This window comes from Meles meles, chromosome 3, assembly GCF_922984935.1.
Source record: "Meles meles chromosome 3, mMelMel3.1 paternal haplotype, whole genome shotgun sequence".
Taxonomy (NCBI): domain Eukaryota; kingdom Metazoa; phylum Chordata; class Mammalia; order Carnivora; family Mustelidae; genus Meles; species Meles meles.
This window is the reverse complement of record NC_060068.1, coordinates 68,594,013-68,619,062: the sequence shown is the minus strand read 5'-3', so window position 1 is coordinate 68,619,062 and position 25,050 is coordinate 68,594,013. Positions and strand designations below refer to the sequence as shown.

The following is a 25,050-nucleotide window of genomic DNA, read 5'->3' as shown; positions in this document are numbered from 1 at the left end:
GGCAGGTGCTTCTGTCTTCATGGAGGGGAAAATGTGGGTTGGAGAATTCCATACCGGCCCTTATGATTTCTTTCTGGAAGTGATTTGTAACCTTTCCACTTAGACTTTTTGGTCAAAGCAAATCACATGGCCATGCCTAATGATAATTGGTAGAAAAATGCAATCCTATCTCACCTCTCTCCCAAAAAGGAAAAAAAATCCACAACATTTGTAAATAGCAATAATAATGATAACCCTATATGCAGGGTGTGTGTGTGTGTGTGTGTGTGTGTCTATTTCCTTCCTTGCTTTGTTCCAGTTAAGAATTAAGCTGATTCAATTGTTAAACAACTGGGAGGAGCTTGAAGCTTGCTCAGCTTCCTCAGATTTTATATAAGTAATGAAGAAAGATCACTCAATGGCAGATCTTCAGTAAATTGTTGTGGAGTAATTTAAGCAACTTTAGAAAGGATAACTAATCATTCAAAAAAAGAAAAAAATTAAGGGAAAAGATCCAGTTTTATAAAATTCCTGTCTTGAATGTTATTTTGAGTTAACATTCAAAATTAAAGCTATTTATTTTTCTTAATATATTATTGGCAAAAGTATTTCTTGCTTCTTACATATATTTTATTCAACTTTGGGAGAAATATGTTTTTTGGTGAGTTTTTCATCTTACATTGAAGATAAAAGGAAATATAATTTGTTTTCAAAAACGAGTTTTATGGCTAACTTTTCAGAAAATATCACTCATTTCTTCCTTACAATGAAGTATATACCATTTTTGTAGTAAAAGCAAAAATTTTCATGAGTATGCTTAAACAAAAGAAATTATTAATTTCATTTGCTTCATTACTAATACATAATTGTAGAAATGATATAGCTATAGTTTAGTTAGAAGGTAAAAATGTTCAATCAATGTGTAGCTTTATGCAACAATCACTTTTTAAGTACTGTGAGGGTCTTCAGAGACTGGTGGTTGTTGGTCCCTGCCATCAAGAATCTCAAATTCTTGCGAAAAACTTGTAGAAGATAAGATGAAAATTTAATATCCTGCTATCATTCTATATTTACAAACCTCTAAATCAATGGTTTTAATCCCTCTCTTAATACATTTTGCTATTACATATTTTATAGATAATGAGAAGCCATGGAGCTCTGTCTCAAGTGACTTTGCTCTGGAGCATAGGCTCCGATCCTGATGGCGATCTGGCCTTCACCTCTGGCAATGTCACATTTGAGACTGGGCAGAAGAGTGCCAACATCACAGTGGAGATACTTCCAGATGAAGATCCAGAACTGGATAAGGTCTTCTCTGTGTCAATCCTCAGTGTCTCCAGTGGCTCCTTGGGAGTTCATACTAATGCCACATTAATAGTTTTGGCTAGCGATGATCCTTGTGGGGTCTTCATCTTTTCTGAGACAAACAGACCTATCAAAGTTGAGGAAGCAGCCCAGAATATCACACTGTCAGTGATGAGATTAAAAGGCCTCATGGGAAAAGTCCTAGTCAAGTATGCAACACTGGAAGATATGCAAAAACCGCCCTATTTTCCACCTAATATAGCCAGAGCAACTCAAGGAAAAGACTATATACCAGCTTCTGGATTCGTTCTTTTTGGAGCCAATCAGAGTGAGGCAACCATAACTATTTCAATTTTGGATGATGATGAACCGGAAAGATCGGAGTCAGTATTTATTGAGCTACTCAACTCTACTTTAATAGAGAAAGTACAGAATCGCCCAAGTAAGTAACCATGAGTGTGTTTTTATTATTATGGGAGGTAAGAATCCTAAAAAAATAAATTAAGAATTGGGTATAGTAGAAAATCCTTTAAAAATAGTAAGCTCTACCTTGAAAACATCACCTTACACAAGTTTAACTATAACACAAATGGAAGTGGGACACTTGAAAACCCAAAATTATGTTTTGAAAGTCCCTTATGTTCCCAAACTAAATTGTTAAAAGCTCTGGTGTAATCCAGCGCAACTGACTTCTAGTACTATTGTATTGGTACTATGTATTAGTACTAGTATTATGTATTGTGGCTTCCAAATCATTCTAAAGTCAATCTGGGTATTCTAGGGATAGTTCTTGTGGCAAGATCATGAGCCTCCTTCACCTTTATCCACTCAGGCTGATTCCCTGACCCATAGAGCTTCATCGGCGATGAGCACGTGGGTCCAGCGAGTGTGCAAGGGAAGGGGGACAGGAGTGTGTAGCACTAAGAAATCCTGTAAATTTGTTGGTCACTGGGAGTTGAGAAGAAGGCACTGGTTGGGGACAAGAATGAGGAGTGACTAATCAGCCAATCTGGCAACTTCTTTTGAAAAGAAGCAGTTACTCCCTCTGGAATTGTGGCTCAGGGGCTTAATAGAGCAGGGTGGCTCCTGGTTGAGAGCACGCCTTGTGCTTTTGGAACTGAGAGCAGTCATTGTGTTATAGCTTGTTTCATTAGTCACATCTCCCTAAGAGGACAAATAAAGGTAAGAATCTAGATTTCCTGGAATAAGGGAACAAGTAAAGGAAGAAAGATTAATGATATTAATTTGATATCAATTTAACATCAGTTTTAGAGCAATATTTATAACAAATAAAACCTTCTTAATGAAACTGCAATTACATATTCCAAAAATAAGATTCTAAGCGCTGCATGTTGACTGTGTTTTGCCATATAGGCTAAAGTTTCTCATAAATAAATTTCTTCACCTTACCGTAATACCTGGATGGATACACTTTATAGTAAACAATATTCTTATCCACAACGTAAGTAAGTGATTGTAGTTCAAGATTATAGGAAGAAATTTACTTTAAAGGACAACAGCTAATATTAAGTTCAGATTACAGTCAAGGTTAAATTTCTCACACAATACGCATCCTTTTTTTTCTTAAGGTTTAGGATCAATTCTAAGAGCAAATGAATTGTAATAAAATCCAGCGATTAGTCTTACTGAGTAAGAATTATAAAATAAAGCCTAGTTTTCAAGGATCTCAGTTTATTGAGTAAGATAGAAATAAAGCCAAAAGGGAGTATCACGTACAGCAGTGACTAGGAGCTGTGGGTGTTGGTGTAAGATAACTTACGTTTCAATATATAGTAATAAATTATTGAACATAATCTTTTTCTGCCCCAATTTCTTTATCTATTATACAGAAATATAATGGGGCTTAAATGTAATAATATATGTGAAAATTAATGCAATATCTGGCACATGATAAGCATTCAGTAAATACAATTGTTGTTAATAACATGGTGTATGCAGAATATCAATGTGCTATGGGATAGGAGAGACAATTGACATGTATTTTATGCTTATTATGTTCCTGGAACCATGCAGCATACTTGGGGCAGTTCACAACAGACGTAAGATGTGATGTAAGATAAGACGTAAGATGATGTGAAATAATTAAAGAACAATTAAATGCAAATCTGTGATAGTGATTACATTTTAATAAGCTAAATCAGTGTAGGACCTGATAAGGTCTCTGTTATTGTACTTCGAGTATAATCATTAACTTTGAGGAAAGCAGTACGAGAAGACTGGAGATCAGCACCTGGGTAAGAGCATAGCACAGAATGTACGATTTCGATAACTGAAGGTTTTATACCTGGTTTGATAAGGAATTGTATGTAGAGACCAAGAGATTAGACAAACTCTCACAGGATGCTTCTTGATATGTCTACCAGGTACTAGCATGATATCTTGTGACTTCCTCATCGTCTTTGTGCCTCTGATTATTTGGTAAAATGTGGACAGTGTTACCTGCCCCACAGAGATGGTGTAGGGATTAAATGATTTGCTACAAGAAACGTGTTTAGAATAATGCCTGGCAAATTCTTTTCTAATCTAGTTGAATTTAATTTTATTATATTGATTTAGAGTTTTTAAATTTTAATCATGATTTAATTTAACATAGTCTGTGGATCTCTGTCATTGAAATTAAATGGTATTACTGTTTTTAGATTAAATTGTCTGAAAATGTTTAATTTTATTATCACATGTTTCCAAATACAACAGTTGTTAAAGATATTCTGCAGTCAAATGCTCTACCACTGAGCTATACCCCCTGTTAAAGATATTCTGAATATCAATTCAAAATTGTTTACTGCTCATAAGAATTTGTTGATGTTTCATTTGTGTTAAAATGTCACTTTTTATGTTGTTTTCACAAAGGTGCTGGTTGGAATTGAACCTAGAAAATAATTTAGGGAGAGTTTGTGGAAGGTCTTAAATGCCTTCAAAACAAGTTTTGCTGTCTCTAAAATCAGTGGAAAGTGAGAAGAGAGCCTTGAAAGTATTGAGCACAGTTTTTACTGTATCAGCACTGGGGATGGAGTGCCTGGGTGGCTCAGTTGGTTAAGTGAATCTGCGTTGGGGTAGCTTTGAGGCTGTTAATGAAGATGGGAAAAAGGAATGGGTTTGTGAGCAAGGACAGGATAACAGAGAGGGAGTAACTTTGTTACAGTATGATGATTTGCAGCTGGTCTTTGAGGACACAAATCTTAATGACTTTCCTACTCAATTTTGTAAGTGAAATGTTGTTTTCTAAAAATTTTATGTCATGCTAGCAACTAATTAGAGGAGCCTTGGAAGAGCCTCTTGACAAATTTCCAATACTTACTAAAATATTTCTGTAGGATAACTTCCTGTGCTAAAGAGTCTATAATAAAAACCTCTCTAGAATGTAAAGCTACAAGATAGTAGGGACTTTCTGTTTGTTTTTGTTTCCCCCATATCTAGATTAGTGCTGGTCGTAGTAGTCAGTACATGTTTTTTGATAGCGATGGTAGAAAGAAGCACCGAATGAGGATCACATTTTTTTTAGAAAGATATTTATTTATTCATTTGACAGACAGAGGTCACAAGTAGGCAGAGAGGCAGGCAGAGAGAGAGGAGGAAGCAGGGTCCCTGCGGAGCAGAGAGCCTGATGTGGGGCTCGATCCCAGGACCCTGAGATCATGACCTGAGCCGAAGGCAGAGGCCTTAACCCACTGAGCCACGCAGGCACCCCTGAGGATCCCATTTGGCTGACGGAATCTTCCTGAGGTTTCCCGATGATTTTTGGCAGGTTGGTAGAATTTTGATACATTAGCTTTTCTTGTCTTTCAGTTCCAAATTCTCCACGCCTTGGGCCCAAGGTAGAAACTATTGCTCATCTAATCATCGTTGCCAATGATGATGCATTTGGAACACTTCAGCTCTCAGCACCTGTTGTTCGAGTGGCAGAAAGTCACGTCGGACCCATTATCAATGTGACTAGAGCAGGAGGAGCCTTCGCAGATGTTTCTGTGAAGTTTAAAGCCGTGCCAGTCACTGCAGTTGCAGGTGAGAGAAGACCAACAAGGGGCAGTGAAGTGTTTTGGAGGGAAATTATATCCTTAATTAACAAACGCCGCTTACAGATGCAGTTAGAAAAATCAACCAGAAAGCAATAATTCTCTTGCATCTTTTAAAAGGCATAAATGTAGAGCTTTTATTGTGTATTTAGGACACGGTTTTGTAGAATTTTTTGGAAAAATGTTCGCAAAACTGTATATGAATTTTAAAGTTAAAATGACCCAAGTAGGCAGAAACCAATGAAAAGTAAACTAGGGAAAGAATTGTTAGGCTTTCTCTGTGTATACTTTTTAGTCATTTGAAAGGGATTCATGTGTAAATGATCCCGAGGAATGCAGGATAAAATGTGCAGCTGCATGGTTGCCCTGCTTGGCAACACTCTTGCCTCTCAACCCATTTATCTTGCTTGTTTATTTATTTATGAAGAATGTGGAAGAGGCAATGGCTAGTATTAACTATTCTATGGAAGCAAAATGATTTCACTGCCAAACATTAGGAGACTGCCTTTTTTATTGGTGCTGTTAGAGTATCTAGAGGGAGATCTGAGAGCTATTCAATTAGAATCTTTCTGTCATGCACTTGAAGAAACATGAGTGTGAACGGATAGGATAACACGTTTGATATTTTGAAATAAATGATATTTGCTTGAAAAGATAATAAACAAGGCTCACCTAGTCCCTAAGTACGTGTGTTGCGTGCAAGCTTGCAGGATGGGTAGCCTAGAGGAATGAATGCCTGACTGTAAGGGGCCCTACACATTGCTCAAGAATGGGGATGAATCAGTGTTCTCGGAGATTAGCCTTAGGCTTCATAAGGAGGCTCTCTCCATTCCCTTCCCACTGTTTGACCAGAAACAAAGCTACCGCCAACATGAGTGGTATGCAGTAACAGCTTTTAATCCAGTTTTTTTTTTTTATGAAAGCCCATAGTTTCCAGCAATAACATTGATGATGCAGACATGTCTATATCTGTACAGCAGTATAACATATCTTTCTAGTGAGGTCAGAATTTAGTTCTGTTCTTTGTTTTAAAAGATTGTGCACATTTTCTTTCTCTTTTGTAGATAAGGGGTTATCTTGTGGTCATGGATGACTCTATATATTTTTGTCTATGTCTATATCTATATCATAGCTGTATCATCTATGTCTGCATATGACAAATAGAAGAAATTATGCATACATCTTTCTAAAAATGAAAGGATACACTTGAACACCCTTTGGAGGTCTTTTTCATTATTTTATGATCTCAAACCTGTTTTTTCTGGCAAGAGAGAAAAAATCTTTTTGTTTAGAATATATGTAGTCAATATCCTCAAAAAAGCTTTACAAGTATATCTGTAGAATTTGATAGGTCCTAGTATTTTACTAGTATATATGGCATGTTTATTATCATATTTGGGACTAAGTCTTAACATTTTGCTTTTTATCTTTATAGGTGAAGATTATAGCATAGCTTCATCGGATGTGGTCTTACTAGAAGGAGAAACCAGTAAAGCTGTGCCAATATATATCATTAATGACATCTACCCTGAACTGGAAGAATCTTTTCTTGTGCAGTTGCTGAATGAAACAACAGGAGGAGCCAAACTAGGGGCATTAACAGAGGCAATCATTATTATTGAGGCCTCTGATGACCCCTATGGATTATTTGGTAACCAAACTAGTTTGTGTCTTCCCTGTAACTTGTCAATATAGACCATATATTTCTTTATTTTTAGGGACTTAGAATCAATTTGATCATGTTTCCCTTTTTTTACTGACTGATACCAATATGTAGGATATCCATGCACACTCCTAGCAGTGGTTAGTGGTTATTAAAAAAAGAAATCAGCATCTTAGCATAAATACAGAAGGGAAAAACTTTTAGGCTTGTAAGTCAGATCTGGCTTCTAGATGTGTTTTGTGGATCTTAGACAATTCTTTCAAAAATTAATTTACGTAAATTTATACAAAAATCTGGATTTTTGGCCTTCTCGATTAGCAGGAAATCTGGCAACATTGAGCCTCCCTTCCTGCATAGCATCAGTTGTGGGAACAAAATAGCAGCCACCTCTTTGGACCAGGCTTGCACTGTGCAGTTAGCCACAGAACTCACTAGACCTACTTCCCTCATGACTAGTACAGGCCTGACCGTTGTGGGATTCTCAGTTAGTGATTTCTGCTTCTGTCATAATGAATAAAAATGTGGAGATTTTGTCAGGCCTGACCAATTAGTATCACAGCATGTTAGTCTGATTTGGGGGGTTTAGCTATTTATATTCAGGCTGCGTAGGGGGGAAAAACAATCAGCTATCGGATGATAATAGTTCTGTGTTGCCTCAGTTTCACTTTGTATTTGAAATTAACTCTGTTCTGCCCATTAGGTTTTCAGATTACTAAACTTATTGTAGAGGAACCTGAGTTTAACTCAGTGAAGGTAAACCTGCCAATAATTCGAAATTCTGGGACACTCGGCAATGTTACTGTTCAGTGGGTCGCCACCATTAATGGACAGCTTGCTACTGGTGACCTGCGAGTTGTCTCAGGTAATGTGACCTTTGCCCCTGGGGAAACCATTCAAACCTTGTTGTTAGAGGTCCTGGCTGACGACGTTCCGGAGATTGAAGAGGTGAGAGGAATGGCTAGTATAGAATGACACTGTAAATCATACCTTGTCTTATAGTGACTAGAACAGATGGCTGTCGTTGTAGTATTTATAGAAAATGTCAAGTTAATTATTTCTGCAAGAATTTTTAAAATATGGTAGTGTAAAAGTGATTTTTATAGATAAACAAAAACAAGAATATTCTAGGAAAAGGTCTGGTACATATTGCAGTTCACTAGTGTAAATTTTTTGTATAGTTACACTGTATTTTTCCACATTTTCATTAAATGATTAAATATATATCTTTATATATATTTGATTAAATATTTATCTTTATATATTTAACATGTATATTTGTACATTTTTCCATATAAACTCTTAATTTGTATCTAGACTCCCTCTTAGCTTGAGTGTGGGCCAGTTGATCTTAAATTTAGATTTTGATTTTCTACTTGTTTACTTATTAGTTCTTCAATAATTTAAAAATTTACTATATGACAAATACCATCCTAGATATATCTGCCTGATACTTATTTTTCATGGTGAAGAAGCTAGGTGGCAAATAAAAATAGAGTCTCAGTGAAAAAGTTGATTCATTACTAACATATATTGGAAGATAATTTTACATTATGAAATTCAAATATTATGAAACCGTAGGTGTCATTAAATTACTTTTAACAGCATTTATTCTTTAATAATATCAGATTTCATAGAAGGGAAGTCCATAATATTTTATTTGAATACTAGTTGTGTTTTTCAATTCTAAAATATTAGGTACTAGTTAATACATATAAAACATTTCTCTTTCCTTCTCTCACGGTTTAGGTAGCATTATGATAGGACATCTTTAAATTTTGTCAGAGGATTTCCATTTAAGATAATGTGGGAAATAAGGCATAATAGATTAGCTTCTTATGAAACATACATCCAATATTTTACCTAAATAAAAAAATGTATAGAATGGACATACAATGTTTTATTGAAAGGGTAACTATAACAAGGATCTTAAAGTTGATTTGCAAGATTATATACCTGAATGTTAAGGAATTTAAATGGCCTGTTATGTATAATTGTGCTTTATTATTAAAAGTCAGTAATGTATTATTCTGTTACATGTTGGATTTGTAAATGTAATGGGGGAGTTTCTTTGAGTCCATTCATATTACATTATATTTTCTCCTTGTCCTTGTATCAATTATATGTCTGATTATCCCCCACCTGCATCATTGTTATTTTAATTTCAGAACTGGGATTCTGTTAAGGAAATTTTCACTGTATTTTTAGGTTATCCAAGTGCAACTAACTGATGCCTCTGGTGGAGGTACTATTGGGTTAGATCAAGTGGCAAGTATTATTATTCCTGCCAATGATAATCCTTACGGTACAGTAGCCTTTATTCAGTCGGTTTATCACATTCAAGAACCTCTGGAGCGAAGTTCCTGTGCTAACATTACTGTTAGGCGAAGGTATATGAAACAATGGCTTGCATCTATGGGGGAATGGAGGTTGTGGGTGGTGGGAAATGACTTCTTGTGCAATTAAATAATTCAGGTTTGATGGTTGTTATATAATGTTAATTCTTTTATAGGTTTGGTAATTTGTTAATTGAATTATGACTATGTGTATGAAGAGCCCAATGTATTTATCATACTTATTATTAGTGAAATAGATAAGATTATAGATCATTGGGCTTTCTAACCACAGAAAGTTATTGCTTTAATCTAGGATTTGTTTGAATTAGAACTTAAATACTACTAGTTCCAAATTAAAGAATATTTAAATGTTGTATGAAGTGGGTGGTTTTCAGGTTGTTTTTTCTCCATGTGTGTGTGAGGCAGTGTAAAGTTCACTGAACTCCTTCAGAAATAGAAAATAAGGGGTCTTGGGAATTTGTGGCAAGTAATTACATTTTCTTAATATGCACTCCTATTACCATTATTACCTTAAGTGAAATCTGGTAATGAGAATTCATTTTCTACTTCTGTTTGATAATTCTGAAATGGATATGATTTGCGTATCTTGCAGGATATCTTTACAGCTTTAATTGAAAACTAGCAAGATTCCCTTATATGAGAAAATAAAATGTCGAAAGACAAATGTAATTAAGAAGCATGGCTGTGTTTGTACTATTACTTTCTATACTTAGAAAAAAAAAGTGAGAACTGAAGTCAGTATTTTCCTTTTCTATGTAACCCACAGATTGCTTTGAGTGCTTAACCTGTCTTTTAATTGTCGCTCCACTTTTTAGCGGAGGGCACTTTGGTCGGCTGTTGTTGTTCTACAGTACTTCTGATATTGATGTAGTGGCTCTTGCAGTCGAGGAAGGTCAAGATTTACTGTCGTACTATGAATCGCCAATTCAAGGGGTACCTGACCCGCTGTGGAGAACTTGGGTGAATGTCTCTGCCATGAAGGAACCCCAGTATACCTGTGCCACTTTGTGTCTCAAAGAACACGCATGCTCAGCGTTCTCTTTTCTCAGTGCTTCTGAGGGCCCTCAGTGTTTTTGGATGACATCATGGATCAGTCCGGTGGTTAACAATTTGGACTCCTGGACCTACAGGAAAAACATGACCAGGGTAGCATCTCTGTTTAGCGGTCAGGCTGTGGCTGGGAGTGACTATGAGCCTGTGACGAGGCAATGGGCCGTAATGCTGGAGGGTGATGAATATGCAAATCTCACGGTTTCTATTCTTCCCGATGATTTCCCAGAGATGGATGAGAGTTTTCTTATTTCTCTCCTTGAAGTACACCTCATGAACATCACAGCCAGTTTTAAAAACCAACCAACCATAGGACAGCCAAATACTTCTACAGTTGTCATAGCATTAAATGGTGATGCCTTTGGAGTATTTGTGATCTACAGTATTAGTCCTAATACCTCAGAAGATGGCTTATATGTTGAAGTTCAGGAGCAGCCCCAGACCACAGTGGAGCTGATGATTCACAGGATGGGGGGCAGCTTAGGTCAGGTGGCAGTTGAATGGCGTGTTGTTGGTGGAACTGCTACTGAAGGTTTAGATTTTATAGGTGCTGGAGATATTCTGACTTTTGCTGAAGGTAAGTGATGGTTCTATATGAATTTTAGTTCCCCTGGCAAAGTCATCATCATTAATTTTTATGATAATGTTCATAAGAATTCTTACTGTGTAGATTCTTGCTAATATATACAAGGGCAGTATAGTTTAAAAAAGAAGCTTGTTAGCTTGTTAATGGTTGACCCATGATATACGTAGACTGATGAGCATCTTTGTAAGTTTATTAGAAAGATAATGTTTTCAGGGAACATATGGAATTTATTCCTTTATAATGCTGGCAGTGCCTGTAAGGAAACAGAGGCAACTCTAAGGCAAATTCTAATTTTGAAAGGGAAGTTACCCAAGTTCATACTATTTATATTTAAAAATTATTTTCGTTGATGATTTATCCTGAGTTGTCTAGTACATATAAAATTTTCCCAGTTCATACTCATTTTCCTAGCTACCGATACTTCTTCCCCATGAGAATCTTCAGTGAAAATAATTTGTAAGTATAAATAGTATGAACTTTGATGATTTCATTCATATTAAATTAAGCCTAGGGATAGATTGATTGATAACAATGTTCTTAGGCGTGAAGGGGTAACTACTGTAAATTTTCATGAATAATATAACTTGGCCCACAGATTAGAATTAGGGTCAGATTCACTGATTCTTTTTCAGGACTGGTTGAATCATCTAATATTTGGAAGTTTGGAAATTCATTGTTTAAAATAATTATCATCGAGTGGGGGAAAGTTATCTTTATTAAGATCATTGTTTAAATCCCAATTTGGGCAATTATGGATTCCAAATAGTTTTTAGCATAATGTTTTTCTGATTAAAAAAAAACCTCATGATATCCCCAAAGAAAGAAGGAAATAAGTGTTATTCACAATTCCATGTCTTAGAGCAATTCATTGCATCTTTTTTTGTTCAACTTTTTTGCATATACTGTTTTTAGACATAGTAATTGGAGGTCATGATCATGATTCATATGTGGTATACTTTTTGAAATATCCTATAAGCATTATGTTTTAGAGTAAATTTTTAAAATAGTATATCACTTTTCTATAATGACTATTTCCTAAATATTCTTTTGTTAATAATGGAATATGATATGCTTGGTGGAGCTGAGGGTACATGTTGGTATTTGGTAACATTTCTCCTTATTTCAAAAGAAATAATAAAAATTTAATGAGGATGACTGGAGATGAAAATTTAAAGTTAGATTTTCCAGCAGCTTTAATAACTATAAAAAGTTTCCATATAAATATCATTATACAAATTAGTATTACCTTGAATTGTAACTTATCATCACACAAAATGGACTATATTTAATAGCTAACTTAGATTCTTGGATAATCTATAGTCTCTTGAGGCAGTCTTGATACTGTGAATTGAGGAAATCCAGCAAATTCATGAGAGAACATGAAAATGCCTTTCTCCTTTTTCTTGCTTTTTCTTATCTCACCCTTCCATCCCCTTTCCAGAAAGTGGCAAAGAATTAGGTAGAGGACAATAGGCTGAACTGCAGAAGCCCTGTTGGGTTTAGGAGTGTTGACTTCTGCTCCATGTTCTAGTGGGGTCCTAGACCAAATTGAAAAGTAGGTTGCTTGAGTAGATTGAATTCCTTTTCTGCCTCCTTCCTTCATTTTCCCATATCCTGGAAATTGGTATTTGATGCTGTCATCTAGTTATCCAAAGACTCATCTCATTCAGGCTGGTTCTTACACTCGGAATTTGCCATCCCTTTCCTGTTTGCCATTTTGACCACCATTCCCTAAGTGTTCCTGGTCTTTTAGGGAAGTACTGACTTGATCACCTGAAGAAAATTATTCACAGGAATGCCAGAATGAGAATGAGACTCCATTCACGGAGAGAGAGAGATGTTTCTCAACAGAACGTACCTTAGATGCCCTTTCGCTAGCCATATCACTGTTCTAGGCTAAAGACCAGGGACAAAACTAGGATTCTTTGAAGTAATTCTACCCTTTAAATTTTTCCATAATTCAAAATGTTTTTCTCTACAATCTGTCCATATTAATAAAATTTTACAGTGTTTTATATGTAAAAGGATATATAGATTAACATATATGATTTGCTTTTAGTTACACTAATATTGCTTATGATATTCATTTACATATTTTTACTTAACTTTTTAAAATGGAAGTAACTTGGGGTCTTTGTGGATTCTCTATGTTGGCGATTTTGTTACTTTGGTTTTTAGTCCATTAATTTTTTTATAGGTGAAACCAAAAAGACAGCCATCTTAGCCATTTTGGATGATTCTGAGCCAGAGGATGATGAAAGCATCATAGTTAGTTTGGTGTACACTGAAGGGGGAAGTAGAATTTTGCCCAGCTCCAACACTGTTAGAGTGAACATTCTGGCCAATGACAACGTGGCGGGAATTGTTAGCTTTCAGACAGCTTCCAGATCTGTCATAGGTCACGAAGGTGGGTTCTTTTTTTTGTTCAGCATATTCATTCTCTCTTCTATAGAGGTCATTTTTTGCTTATTCTTTTAAAGTTTCCAATTCTTTTTCTACTTTTATTATTTTGTAGAGCTGTGTATGTTAGTATGCCTGAAACTTAGCTGGGAAAGGGGTCTATAGTGAACTGTTTAACTACTTAGGAACTTGCAGATTCTAGCTTGTTTGTCACAGTTCCTAGCAAGCATATATGTACTTAGTGGTAGCTTTTGATATTAAACAGTGAAACACTGGCTCCTTGTTTAAAACAAGTTTGTAATTGGAGAATATTTTACCCTGGATTTTATAGTGTGTTGTTATATTTTATGAATGAAGTGCCAAACTAGAAAAAAATTTAAAAGTAAAATAAAAATTTTCTTGAATCTTAATATTTACATATGTAGGATTTTACAAATGCAGGCTATTTTTTTGCTTCCAACATTTTAGTAGTATTTTTTTGTCTTTGAATAAACCTGTTTGATATAAAACTTGTGTTTAGTAGCCTGTGTTTCACTATAGTCTGTACAGAAATAAGTGTACCTCAGAAAGAGAAGAAACAACAAGGATCCAGATCATGTATTTGGACTTCTATTTACAGATGAGAAAACAGAGACAGAGAGATTAGGTGTCTTGACAAGGTCACCCAGCTCGTTAGTTGCTGTGCTTGAAACTAAATATGTTTTAGTGTGCATTACCTTTTTTTTTTTTTAAAGATTTTTTATTTATTTATTTGACAGAGAGAGATCACAAGTAGATAGAGAGGCAGGCAGAGAGAGAGAGAGAGGGAAGCAGGCTCCCTGCTGAGCAGAGAGCCCGATGCGGGACTCGATCCCAGGACCCTGAGAACCCTGAGATCATGACCTGAGCCGAAGGCAGCGGCATAACCCACTGAGCCACCCAGGTGCCCTAGTGTGCATTACCTTATACTTCACTGTACTCCCAACTTGTGAGTTTATTTAGCTTACCAATGCAAATGTCTGACCTATTTTCCAGTACTCTTTCCTTTTTATCAGTGGTTCAGAATCTCATGTTGTCACAGCAATAGTGAGTAAAAACGACTAATAGTTTGCTCTAAGTCCAATCTAAAGATAGATCAGCAACATTCAAAAAATTATTTGTAATATAAGTAAAAAAGTCACTGTAGAAGTTAATGTTAATAATAATGACAATGATAATATTTATTGTTTTCTGTTTTCCAGACAGAAAACATATCTGTTATTACACTTAATTTGAACAACAGCCCTATAAACTGGGTGTAATGGTATACATCTCATATTCTCATAAGGAGAGTGAGTTTCTGAGAAATTATGTTTTTCACAGTGGAGCTTAACTAACCCCAGTGCTGTCTGAATCCAAAACCTACATAATATAAGGAAATTTGTGAAAAGAAATTATATTTTGCTTGAACTTAATCTGCTGCAGAACTCAACATTTCAAGAAATATTTAATTGGCAAATATTTCAAGTGATTTGAGTTGGAAGAATAATGATTTTGAGTAACAATGTTTGTGTGAGAGAAGCCAGCTTATGAGACAACCTGACTCTATCTCATGTTAGAGGTGGAAATTAGATTTTTAGAGATAATAGTTGAGCTCAGGAAAATTAATAGGATCTTTGTGGATAGAGGAAGAAAAGCAAGGTGTCAAAGATAGACCCCTGTGGAACACAAGGCTAAGGTGCTGGGAAAGAAAAAAAGACCTTTTGGGAGAGAGAAGGTTCTCTGCCAGAGGAGGGAGGAAACCAAGATAAGAGTGTGTTTTCATCAATAAACAGAAAGAAAGTAATCACTGTGTCTCAGGCTAACATGGGCAGCCAGTGAGAGTAGATTCCCGAATGGGCTGGAGGAGACAGGGGTAACTGTAGAGGATTTTAAAGGAGAACTTGGAATGGGAAGCAAGTATCTAAGGATGTAGAGATATTTGGGCAGTTCTCCTCAAAGTAGGATCTTCAAGTCAGTGCCCATCTACAGTGTTTGCTACTGATTTGTGGCAAGATAAGTTTAGAGGTTCAAATACGCCTTTCTAGAAACTTCTATAACATTTTCATTTTGCTGATATTCAAAAGCATTGTCTATGGGCTTATGATTTATATGTCTTTATGGTTTTTGTTTTTGTTTTGCTTTTGGTTTTTTTTGCAAAGAGGAAAAATGATTAGTAATTAAAATAAATGGCCTAAATGTGTTATTGGTAAAAATTGTGCATTATCTTATTACTCTATGAGCATAGGTTTGGTACCGGAAATAAAACACTGAACTGTTTTCATTGCTTGCATGTGTGCTCCCTAGATTTTTTCATATTTTCTAAATAAAAATTGGGGTGAATTTTTACCTTTTCTTATTTTGCTATACCTTTATTCCCAAGTTTTTTTTCCTAGAGTCTAAATTAATTTTCTTTTTTCAAAAACATTATGTTGAACCTCAGTGATTCAGAATTTTGTGTGTGTTTTTTGTTACCATAAGCTTGCACAGAGAAATGTGTACCAAGCGTATCTGTTTACCAAAGTGATTTAATGAAAACTTCATGGGGATTCTTCAAGATAACTGCTAAAGAAACAGGGTAAAAAAAGTCATGCCATGTGATCTTAAGCAATGTTAACACTGCTTTTGGCCAAGTGTCGGAGTTTCATTTATGAGGTTAGATTTAAAATGTGGACCATGCTGAACTTCTGGCTCTAGAACACATTTTCAGTTCATGGGGAGGAATTGCCTCAGCGTTTAACAATGTACTGTATTCTGTAGAATTCTATTTCTCTTTTTTGTGCTAAAGCAATTGGACAGATGCCCAGTGGTAAATATTACTTTCTTTCAAATGGAATGGGAAAATTTAAAAAATATGGGACAATAGATCTTTACTGTGATTGAAAACTGTGTATAAATGTGCCCTTTATAAATCCGTGTTAGATGTTTCACTTTGCCATCCAACTCTGCAGCATCATAATCATCGTGTCATAGTCAATGGATTTAAAATTTTGCCTTTTTACAGAGACAGTTTGAATCTTTTTTAGGCAAAGACTTAAACAAGAAATGCATTTCTTCTTAAAAATACAGAGGTGCTAGGGGCGCCTGGGTGGCTCAGTGGGTTAAAGCCTTTGGCTCAGGTCATGATCTCAGGGAGCCTGCTTCCTCCTCTCTCTCTGCCTGCCTCTCTGCCTAGTTGTGATTTGTCTCTGTCAAATAAATAAAATATTTAAAAAAAATACAGAGATGCTGTATTAGAAACACTCAACTTTTTTCTTAATTGTTTATATTGATAGTTGGTGTTACACACTATTCATATCCCTGTAATTAGTTTAAATGATTTTCTGTCTATTGCAAAGGGCAGTTAAATTAGATGGCCCATGTGTAGCATGTGTACATGTATCTATTAACATATATTTCCTGGGTTTAAATTTTCCATTATTATTACAAATAGTGTAGTTGATATTTGTCTTTTTACATTTTTTTTAAATTTTTTTATTAACATATAATGTATTATTAACCCAGGGGTACAGGTCTGTGAATCATCTGGCTTACACACTTCACAGCACTCACCATAGCACAAACTTTCCCCAATGTCCATAACCCCACCATCCTCTCCCTACCCCCTCCACCCTCAGTTTGTTTTGTGAGATTAAGAGTCTCTTATGGTTTGTCTCCCTCCTGATCCCATCTTGTTTCATTTATTCCTTTCCTACTCCCCAAACCCCTCACGTTGTCTCTCAATTTCCTCATATCATATGATCATATGATAATTGTCTTTCTCTGATTGACTTATTTCACTAAGCATAATATCCTGATATTTGTCGTTTAGAAAAACTCTTGGTTTGTTTTGGGATCAAGGAGACAAAATACTTAGGGTTATTAAATTACATTTTATATTTATATTTCTTAATCTGCATTAAGCTAGGCCTAGATGCTATATGATATAGATCATCTGTTTTAGAGGTAAAAGCCCAACTTTTGATGGACTCTGGATTTTATATCAGTTTGGTCTTCCGGGTATATTGTCAGACTCTTCTCTGGTTAAGGGTCCTATTTAGGCTTTCATCCTGGGCAAATGCTAGAAGACAGTGTAACATCTAGTAAAATACTTATATGAAAATTATAACCTACACTTTCTAGGACATTCCTTTTATCCTTTCGTTTATATTTAAAAGACTAAGCACTTGTTTCTCAGTTTTCCTTTTTCTACAGCTGTTCTTTGACTCCTCATCCAGGTAGAGGGTAACTTTCTGGTAATTTTTCCAGGTGACATTTTATTTATTTATTTTTAAAGAGTTTATTTATTTATTTGACAGAGAGAGAGATCACAAGTAGGGAGGAGGCAGGCAGATGGGGAGGGAGAAGCAGGCTCCAACACGGGGCTTGATTTCAGGACCCTGAGATCATGACCTGAGCCAAAAGCAGAGGCCTAAACTACTGAGCCACCTGGGCGCACCCCCCTCCACCCAGGAGACATTTTAAATGGACCTGGTTCCTGGGAGCCTTAATGAGGAGAGTCACTACCTCCATTTTGATTATTTGTTAGGAATATTTTCACATTCTTAATACTTTTTTTTACATTTTCACATTGCAATAGGCTTGGCTTACAAGACTGTATTTAGGGAATACTTTCTTGACCTTTTATTTCTGTGTGTGTGTGTGTGTGTGTGTGTGTGTCCTGGCTCAAATTGTGTTTCTTGTAATACTTTCTTATAGGTTACTTGCATGGTAATTTGTTAAATTTTTAAAGGTGATATTGACTGAGTGATATTAGACTTTGAGGATTTTACATGTAGTAAGTTTGTAGGAAGATTTCACTTTTTTTTTTCCTCTAACATTTCATTTTTATTTTTATCGTTAAATCTTATATTATTTCCAAATCTTCATGTACAATCTTGCAAACATTTATTATTATTATAGGTTCCCCTTCAACATGGATCTTTACTGACCTATGTTTTGTTTTCTTGCTACATGCATGCATAATGCATTTTTAGCACTTGATTAAACTTCTGTAATTTTCTTCTTGAAATATTACTAGGCTTTGTGACTTAAAAATTTTTGAAAAACCATGACTCCTTAAATCTTTTTTTTAAAGCTTTAAAAATTTTTTTTTCAAAAGATTTTATTTACTTGACAGAAAGAGAGATAGTGAGAGAGGGAATAGGAAAAAGCAGGCTTCCTGCTTAGCAGGGAGCCCAGTGTGGGACTGGATCCCAGGATCATGACCTGAGATAATGCTTAGAGACTGAGCCACACAGGCGACCCTCCTTAAACCTTTTTATGTGTGTCACCAGACCACACTATAGGTGAAAGTGCTTAATTACTCCAAGGCTCTCTTTGTGTCTCTCAGTAATAAACTCTTTGTTTAATACAAAGCTACCCTATGAGAAATTCTGCAAGGTGTACAGTAGAGGAACTCTAAGATTTCATAGTCATGCCTGTGTTTGTTCATATGAATTAAACAAGTAACATAAATTTTGGCAATTATGGCTGATTATACAGGCTTTCAGTAACCCTGAGACAATCTGATTCCTAACTAGCAGTCCCTGTATGGTTTAAAAAAAAAAACAAACAAAACCAAGACATAGTCTACTACTGTAATGGTGATTAATTTTTTTTTGGTAATGAAACACTTAAAAATGTATACACTGGAGTGTCTGAGGAAATGTTATTAAAAAGTCTTTGATGCTTTGGGTTATGGTTTCCATTCCCAAAATAATTCATTCCACTAAAATTATGTGTGCTTAAATTTAGTATAAAAATTTTAGTGTGTTGGCACTACTTGGCATCATATAAGACTTTTGAATTGAGCGTATTTTAAGCAAGCCATGTGGTCATCAGCAATACTCCTAGGAACTTACTTTCCACTTTCAGCGGTTTAAAAGAAATGATTGTCATGATTTTCTTCAATTTTACAAAGTATTATTTGAGGATAAAAACCAGGAATGGAAAGTATAAAGTATCTAAAATACCTCATTACCCAGGAAGCAAAACTGTAACTTTGGTGAAGTTACAGAGGCTCATCTACAAATTTGACACCTTTCCTTTGTATTTCTTTTTATAAAACAAAATCATTGATGGTATATGTAAGTTATAATTTAAAGAAATGTGATTTTCAGGTATTTGCAAGCATTTTTATGCATGCATTGTGTAAAATCACATTGCGTATCAGTGTAAGGAATTTGTGTCCTTTTGAGAAGTGAAAGAAGAATTTACTTGTGTTATTACTAGTTTTGACCATAAGGACTTTATTGTTTTCTTTAATTTACAGAACATTTATGTTCTGATGCATGTTTTGGAGTGTATAAGAGTTTGTGTTTCCCATTCTAGCATGTGTTTTTGGTAAATTTTACATATGAACTTCCTGAAGTTCTACTAAATGAAAGTATTTAAAAGTGGGATCCTGGTGTTAATAAACAATAAGCATGTATAAAGCTTCTGGAAAGTCTAAAACAGAACAGCCTTGTAATATTCTTGGAAAAGGTGCTATAACAGTTGCATGTTTGGGATTTGGGTTTTGTTGAGTTCAAATGTTGTTTATTTTCCGTGAGATATTTATCAATCTGTACATTTCATTTGCAGGAGAAATTTTGCAGTTCCATGTGGTAAGAACACCCCCTGGTCGAGGAAATGTTTCTGTTAACTGGAAAATTGTTGGGCAAAATCTAGAACTCAATTTTGCTAACTCTACTGGACAACTCTTTTTTCCTGAGGTAATATAATACCACAAAGAAAAAGATTTAACACAAATATGTAGAGAAGACAGTGTATTTTGGAGAAAATGGGAAAACTCTTAAAACAAGGTTTAACAGAGATTGATGGGAAAGTTTGCTTAGAAACCTAGAGGAAGAACATTACTCAGAAAAGTTCTAAGACTCAAATAGGTTTGTTTTTTCCTATGTAAATGGCAGATTTTGAAGGAAACAGCAGATGTCAACATTGTATTAGAGCCATGCTCTCTCGCTGCTCTCCTGGCCTCCCACTTTTGGTGTCCACTGTGTCGTTCCAAACATGATGGGTACTGCTTGTCCTTTTCCTCCCTTACTCCTCACTGTCTCAAAACTTTACATGCAAGAGAATAGCAAATATAGCTCTAAAAACAAATCTTTTTATGTCCTGCTCACACTATATTTTTTGAGGTTCCATTTAGAAGCTCTTTCTGATAATTTGCCAGAAGGCAATTGGTGGGAAATAACTTGATAAAAGCATTTCTTGGATAGGAAATCAGCACCATTTAATCATCTTCATCTCCTTTCCACACTTACTCAGTATGAATTCTTGTTTGATAATGCGTTCTATATTCTTTTTCCTCCTCATTTCCACTCCTTAATATTAAGTCAAGCCCCATAACTTTCTGCCTTGACTAACTGCACTGGCCTCCTGGTGCCTGTCTTTTCCTGCAACGTGGCCTTCTTTTTCATGCTCCCGTTTTCCCTGTTCATCACTGCCATAGAAATCCCCTCGATGTATTTCTTTGTCTTAAATTTTCAATAGTGCTACATCGCATATTGGATAAGAGCTACATTCACTAGCTCAGCATTCAATATCCTCCACAATTAGCCTCTATCTACTTTATGCCGAGTTTCCCATGAGTCAGTGTTTTTATGTATTTTATTTTTTAAGCCATAGGATGTTTGTTTAAATGAAAATATATTTGGATGCACAATTTATAAATCTAATAAAAGCAGGAGGTATTTTGTGTTCAGTGACAGTAGAGGGATGAATTTCTTTCTGTTTCTTATAGGGTTCATTGAATAAAACCGTATTTGTGCATTTGTTGGATGACAACATTCCTGAGGAGAAAGAAGTATACCAAGTCATTCTGTATGATGTCAGGACACAAGGTAATTCAAAATTCAATTTAAACTTTCTTCTAGTATATCATTATTTTTAGGAAAAATTATACTTGCCATCTCTATATTTAACAACTAGATGCATACTAATTAAAAATACTACTTTTTAAAAAAGTATAACTTTAAATATTGTCTGTCCCATAAAATTGTTAGATCTAAAAAAAAATCAGCTCCACATGGGAACACTCAGGAAAAACCTCTAAAAATTTTGCTAAATATTTTCATATGGAATAATATACATTTCCAAAGGAAGAGTTTTTCTGTAATAAATTTATATTAGCAGACCAGTTTGGATTTAAACCATTTATATAGATGATTCAAATCTAATCACTTTGAGGAAATTATCTGGGTACTTTATTCAGTGTCTACTCAATATTCATAATTCAGAAGACCATTATAGCAAATAATAAAGATAATATGTCAAGTGAAGAAATTTTATAATTTACTATCTAGAAAAAGAAAACTCAATTGTAGGTTCTGTTGGGCAACCTGAAGATTTCTGTTAAAGGAGTGAATGAAAAAGAACATTGTATGGGTGCCTCAGTGTTTCAGAGAGTGGGGCTGTATGTTAAGTATTTCCAAGCTAATGACAAATCACTGTTAGATTTCTTGTGATCCCTGGTGTTTTTAGGAGTCCCACCAGCAGGAATTGCTCTGCTTGATGCACAAGGATATGCAGCTGTCCTGACTGTCGAAGCCAGTGATGAACCACATGGAGTTCTAAATTTTGCTCTTTCATCAAGATTTGTTTTGCTGCAAGAGGCTAACATAACAATTCAGCTTTTCATCAACAGAGAATTCGGATCTCTAGGTTTGTGTTACTCTAGAGTGAATGCAGTTTCTAGGCAGGTTCTTTTTTAATATTCTGCTTTGTGTGGATGAAAGCCATTGCTGAAATAAATCACAGACAGGGAAAAAAAACTTTCTATTTGTTAATTTAGAACAGGACTTTATAACTTCTTTATTTTTGAAGTTTATTTATTTATGTTAGTAATCTACACCCAGTGTGGCATTCAAGAGTCCCATGCTCTTCTGACAGAGCCAGCCAGGCACCCGCAACTTCTTCTTCTTCTTCTTTTTTTTTTTTTTTTGAAAGATTAAAGTAATTATCTATCACCACAGAAATGCTGTGTAACCATCATAAAATCTCAGCAGTGTATAATAATGGGCTGGCTCTTGGTCTACTACCATATGTAGGGTTTGGCCAAGGGTGGCCCTACTCCAGATGTCTCATTCTTTTCCTGGGACCATTGGCGGCCAAAGAAAGGAAGCAAGAGCATGCCAGTCCTTTTGTGGTCTAGGCTGAGAACTATCACATGATCATTTTTACTTTGTACTAACAGCCAAAAGTATTCACAGCCACACTCCCAAATCAAGAGGCAGTGCAGTATACCTTGCCCATAGTAGAACTGAGCCATTACATGCAAAAGGCCATGGGTATAGGGGACGTAAGGAATTGGGTCCAAGAATACAAGCTATTGCAGGTGTTAGGAAAGTAAAAAGGCTAATGCTATGATGATATTTTAAAAGTGTAAATAATTATAAAACCTTGTATCTTCCAATTCAATTAGGAGCCATTAACGTCACGTACAGCACAGTTCCTGGAATGTTGAGTCTAAAGAACCAAACAGAAGGAAACCTAGCCGAGCCAGATGTTGACTTTGTCTCGGTAGTTGGCTTTCTGATTTTAGAGGAAGAAGAAACCACAGCAGCCATCAACATTACTATACTTGAGGTAAAACTCTTTACTTTGCTATTATTATATTTAATCTAAATAACTACAAAGAAAGTAGAAATTGATGGGATATTCTGGTACCTTTAAATCAGCTTATTTTTGTGATCTTTTAAAACCACACAGGGGCTTCTGTTCTTGTCTGAATAGGCTGTTCTGCTGTTGTGTATTTTATTATAGAAACATTGAGTGATAAAGAGAATTTCCTTAGGGCAGTCCTCTTTAAGATAGGCATTGGCCTAAGAAATTCCAGGGGAGCATTTTGATTATTCCAAAGGATTTATTGGACCCGGACTGGTTAAATTAGAGATAGTGAGAAACTCACTAGAGGCTGTTGGCATAAAATGTGATTATGGTCAAACTTATAGTTATCACTGGTGGCTGAAATTGCATTTTAAATGATTTTTCATATTGTGAAACCTCATGCTGTTTCGGGACTCAGTGTTTCAGCTACCTGAATACATTTTCAAAAGGTGTATGAAAATAGTATGTATGAAGAGGATAGGAGATGGTATGTGTGATGGGTGGGAGGGAAGAGAATAAATTGCTTTAGAAAAATTTTCAATTACTATGTATTTTGGGGGTTCTATTTTTGAAAAGCTTTTATTTCCTCCGAGGCTTTTTACTTTTACAAAATTTTAAGTAGTGAAAACCATCCACCGTCTGAAGTTAGTAACTCTTATTTTTTTGATTACCATTGCACAGTGACCTGATACAATAGTATGAGAACTCTAGAGCCATAAGATAAAAGGTAATATTCAGTGTACAACATAGAACCCCCGATTTGATAAAATAAAACTTTAAACCAAATATATAATCAAATATATAATCTGTTAATATAACTGAATATAAATAAGTGGGTTTCCTTAGATATGGTAATTTTAAAAACAGAATATATGTAGCCAACCCTTCTTTTCTTTGCAGAGTCTAGAGTTATGAACACATGGTTTCTACTTTCCCTTTTTTCCCCCTTGGGTCTTTGTAGCCCTTTCTGTTCCTTGAGTAGCATTAGATTTAGAGACTGCAGGCCTATATATACAGAAATCAGCCAGGCCTGGTTTGAGGGGGCGGTGGTTAGTGTTAGGGCGTTGCTGTATGAGAGTGAGGAACAGTGGGGATGGACGGGGAACCGTCACTTTTACATCCCTGATTCTGTAACTGTCTTTGGTGTATATATATCATAGAAGATAGTTTAGAGACTGTTTTCCTATTTTTCACATGAAAATACATCTCCATTAAATAAAATTAATAAAATGTATGTACTGACTTTATACATACACAGACATACATTGGGTTTTTACGTAAATATTGTTGGGTGATTGGTCATGATTGACATGGGCTTTGCTCGTCTTCAAGTTTTGAACACTTGTCTTATTTTCAGTGCTGTTAGGTGCACTAGGGATTAATAGTAATAGTGTATTAAAATTAACCATCACAAATAGCTACTAGGTTTTTTCTTTAAGATTTTTTTTTATTTATTTGAGAGAAAGAGAGACAGAGAACGTGAGAGAGAGCGAGAGAGTGCACAATCAGGGGAAAGAGCAGAGGGACAGGGAGAAGCAGACTCCCTGCTGAGCAGGGAGCCCGCCATAGGGCTTGATCCCAGGATGCTGGGATCCCGACTGAGCCTAAGGCAGACCCTCAACCAAATGAGCCACTCTGGTGCCCCTAGCTATCACTTTTTAAGGACTCTTTCTAGGCCAGGCACTGCATATTTATTATTTTTAATCATTATTATAATTCCCAAAGTAGATATTATTTCCCCCATTATAAAGATGGTGGAAATGAGGGCTTTTTAAAAAATTTTTTTTATTTTTTTATAAACATATAATGTATTTTTATCCCCAGGGGTACAGGTCTGTGAATCGCCAGGTTTACACACTTCACAGCACTCACCATAGCCCCTTCCCCCCACAATGTCTATATCACCACCCCCCTCTCCCGGCCCACCTCCCCCCAGCAACCCTCAGTTTGTTTTGTGAGATTAAGAGTCACTTATGGTTTGTCTCCCTTCCAATCCCATCTTGTTTCATTTATTCTTCTCCTACCCCCCTAACCCCCCATGTTGCATCTCCACATCCTCATATCAGGGAGATCATATGATAGTTGTCTTTC

At 35.6% G+C, this 25,050-nt stretch overlaps 1 protein-coding gene across 1 annotated transcript in view; it reads left to right on the top strand.

The window, feature by feature from the left end:
• The window catches only part of ADGRV1 (adhesion G protein-coupled receptor V1), a 515,461-nt gene that overhangs the window by 73,000 nt on the left and 417,411 nt on the right, over positions 1–25,050 (top strand). The window contains exons 28-38 of the mRNA XM_046001147.1: positions 1,117–1,726; positions 5,092–5,307; positions 6,754–6,969; positions 7,682–7,926; positions 9,187–9,368; positions 10,151–10,962; positions 13,169–13,378; positions 19,933–20,063; positions 21,095–21,194; positions 21,835–22,014; positions 22,775–22,938. Of these exons, the coding sequence (XP_045857103.1) occupies positions 1,117–1,726; positions 5,092–5,307; positions 6,754–6,969; positions 7,682–7,926; positions 9,187–9,368; positions 10,151–10,962; positions 13,169–13,378; positions 19,933–20,063; positions 21,095–21,194; positions 21,835–22,014; positions 22,775–22,938 (3,066 nt within the window). The remainder of the gene's footprint in view (positions 1–1,116; positions 1,727–5,091; positions 5,308–6,753; positions 6,970–7,681; positions 7,927–9,186; positions 9,369–10,150; positions 10,963–13,168; positions 13,379–19,932; positions 20,064–21,094; positions 21,195–21,834; positions 22,015–22,774; positions 22,939–25,050) is intronic.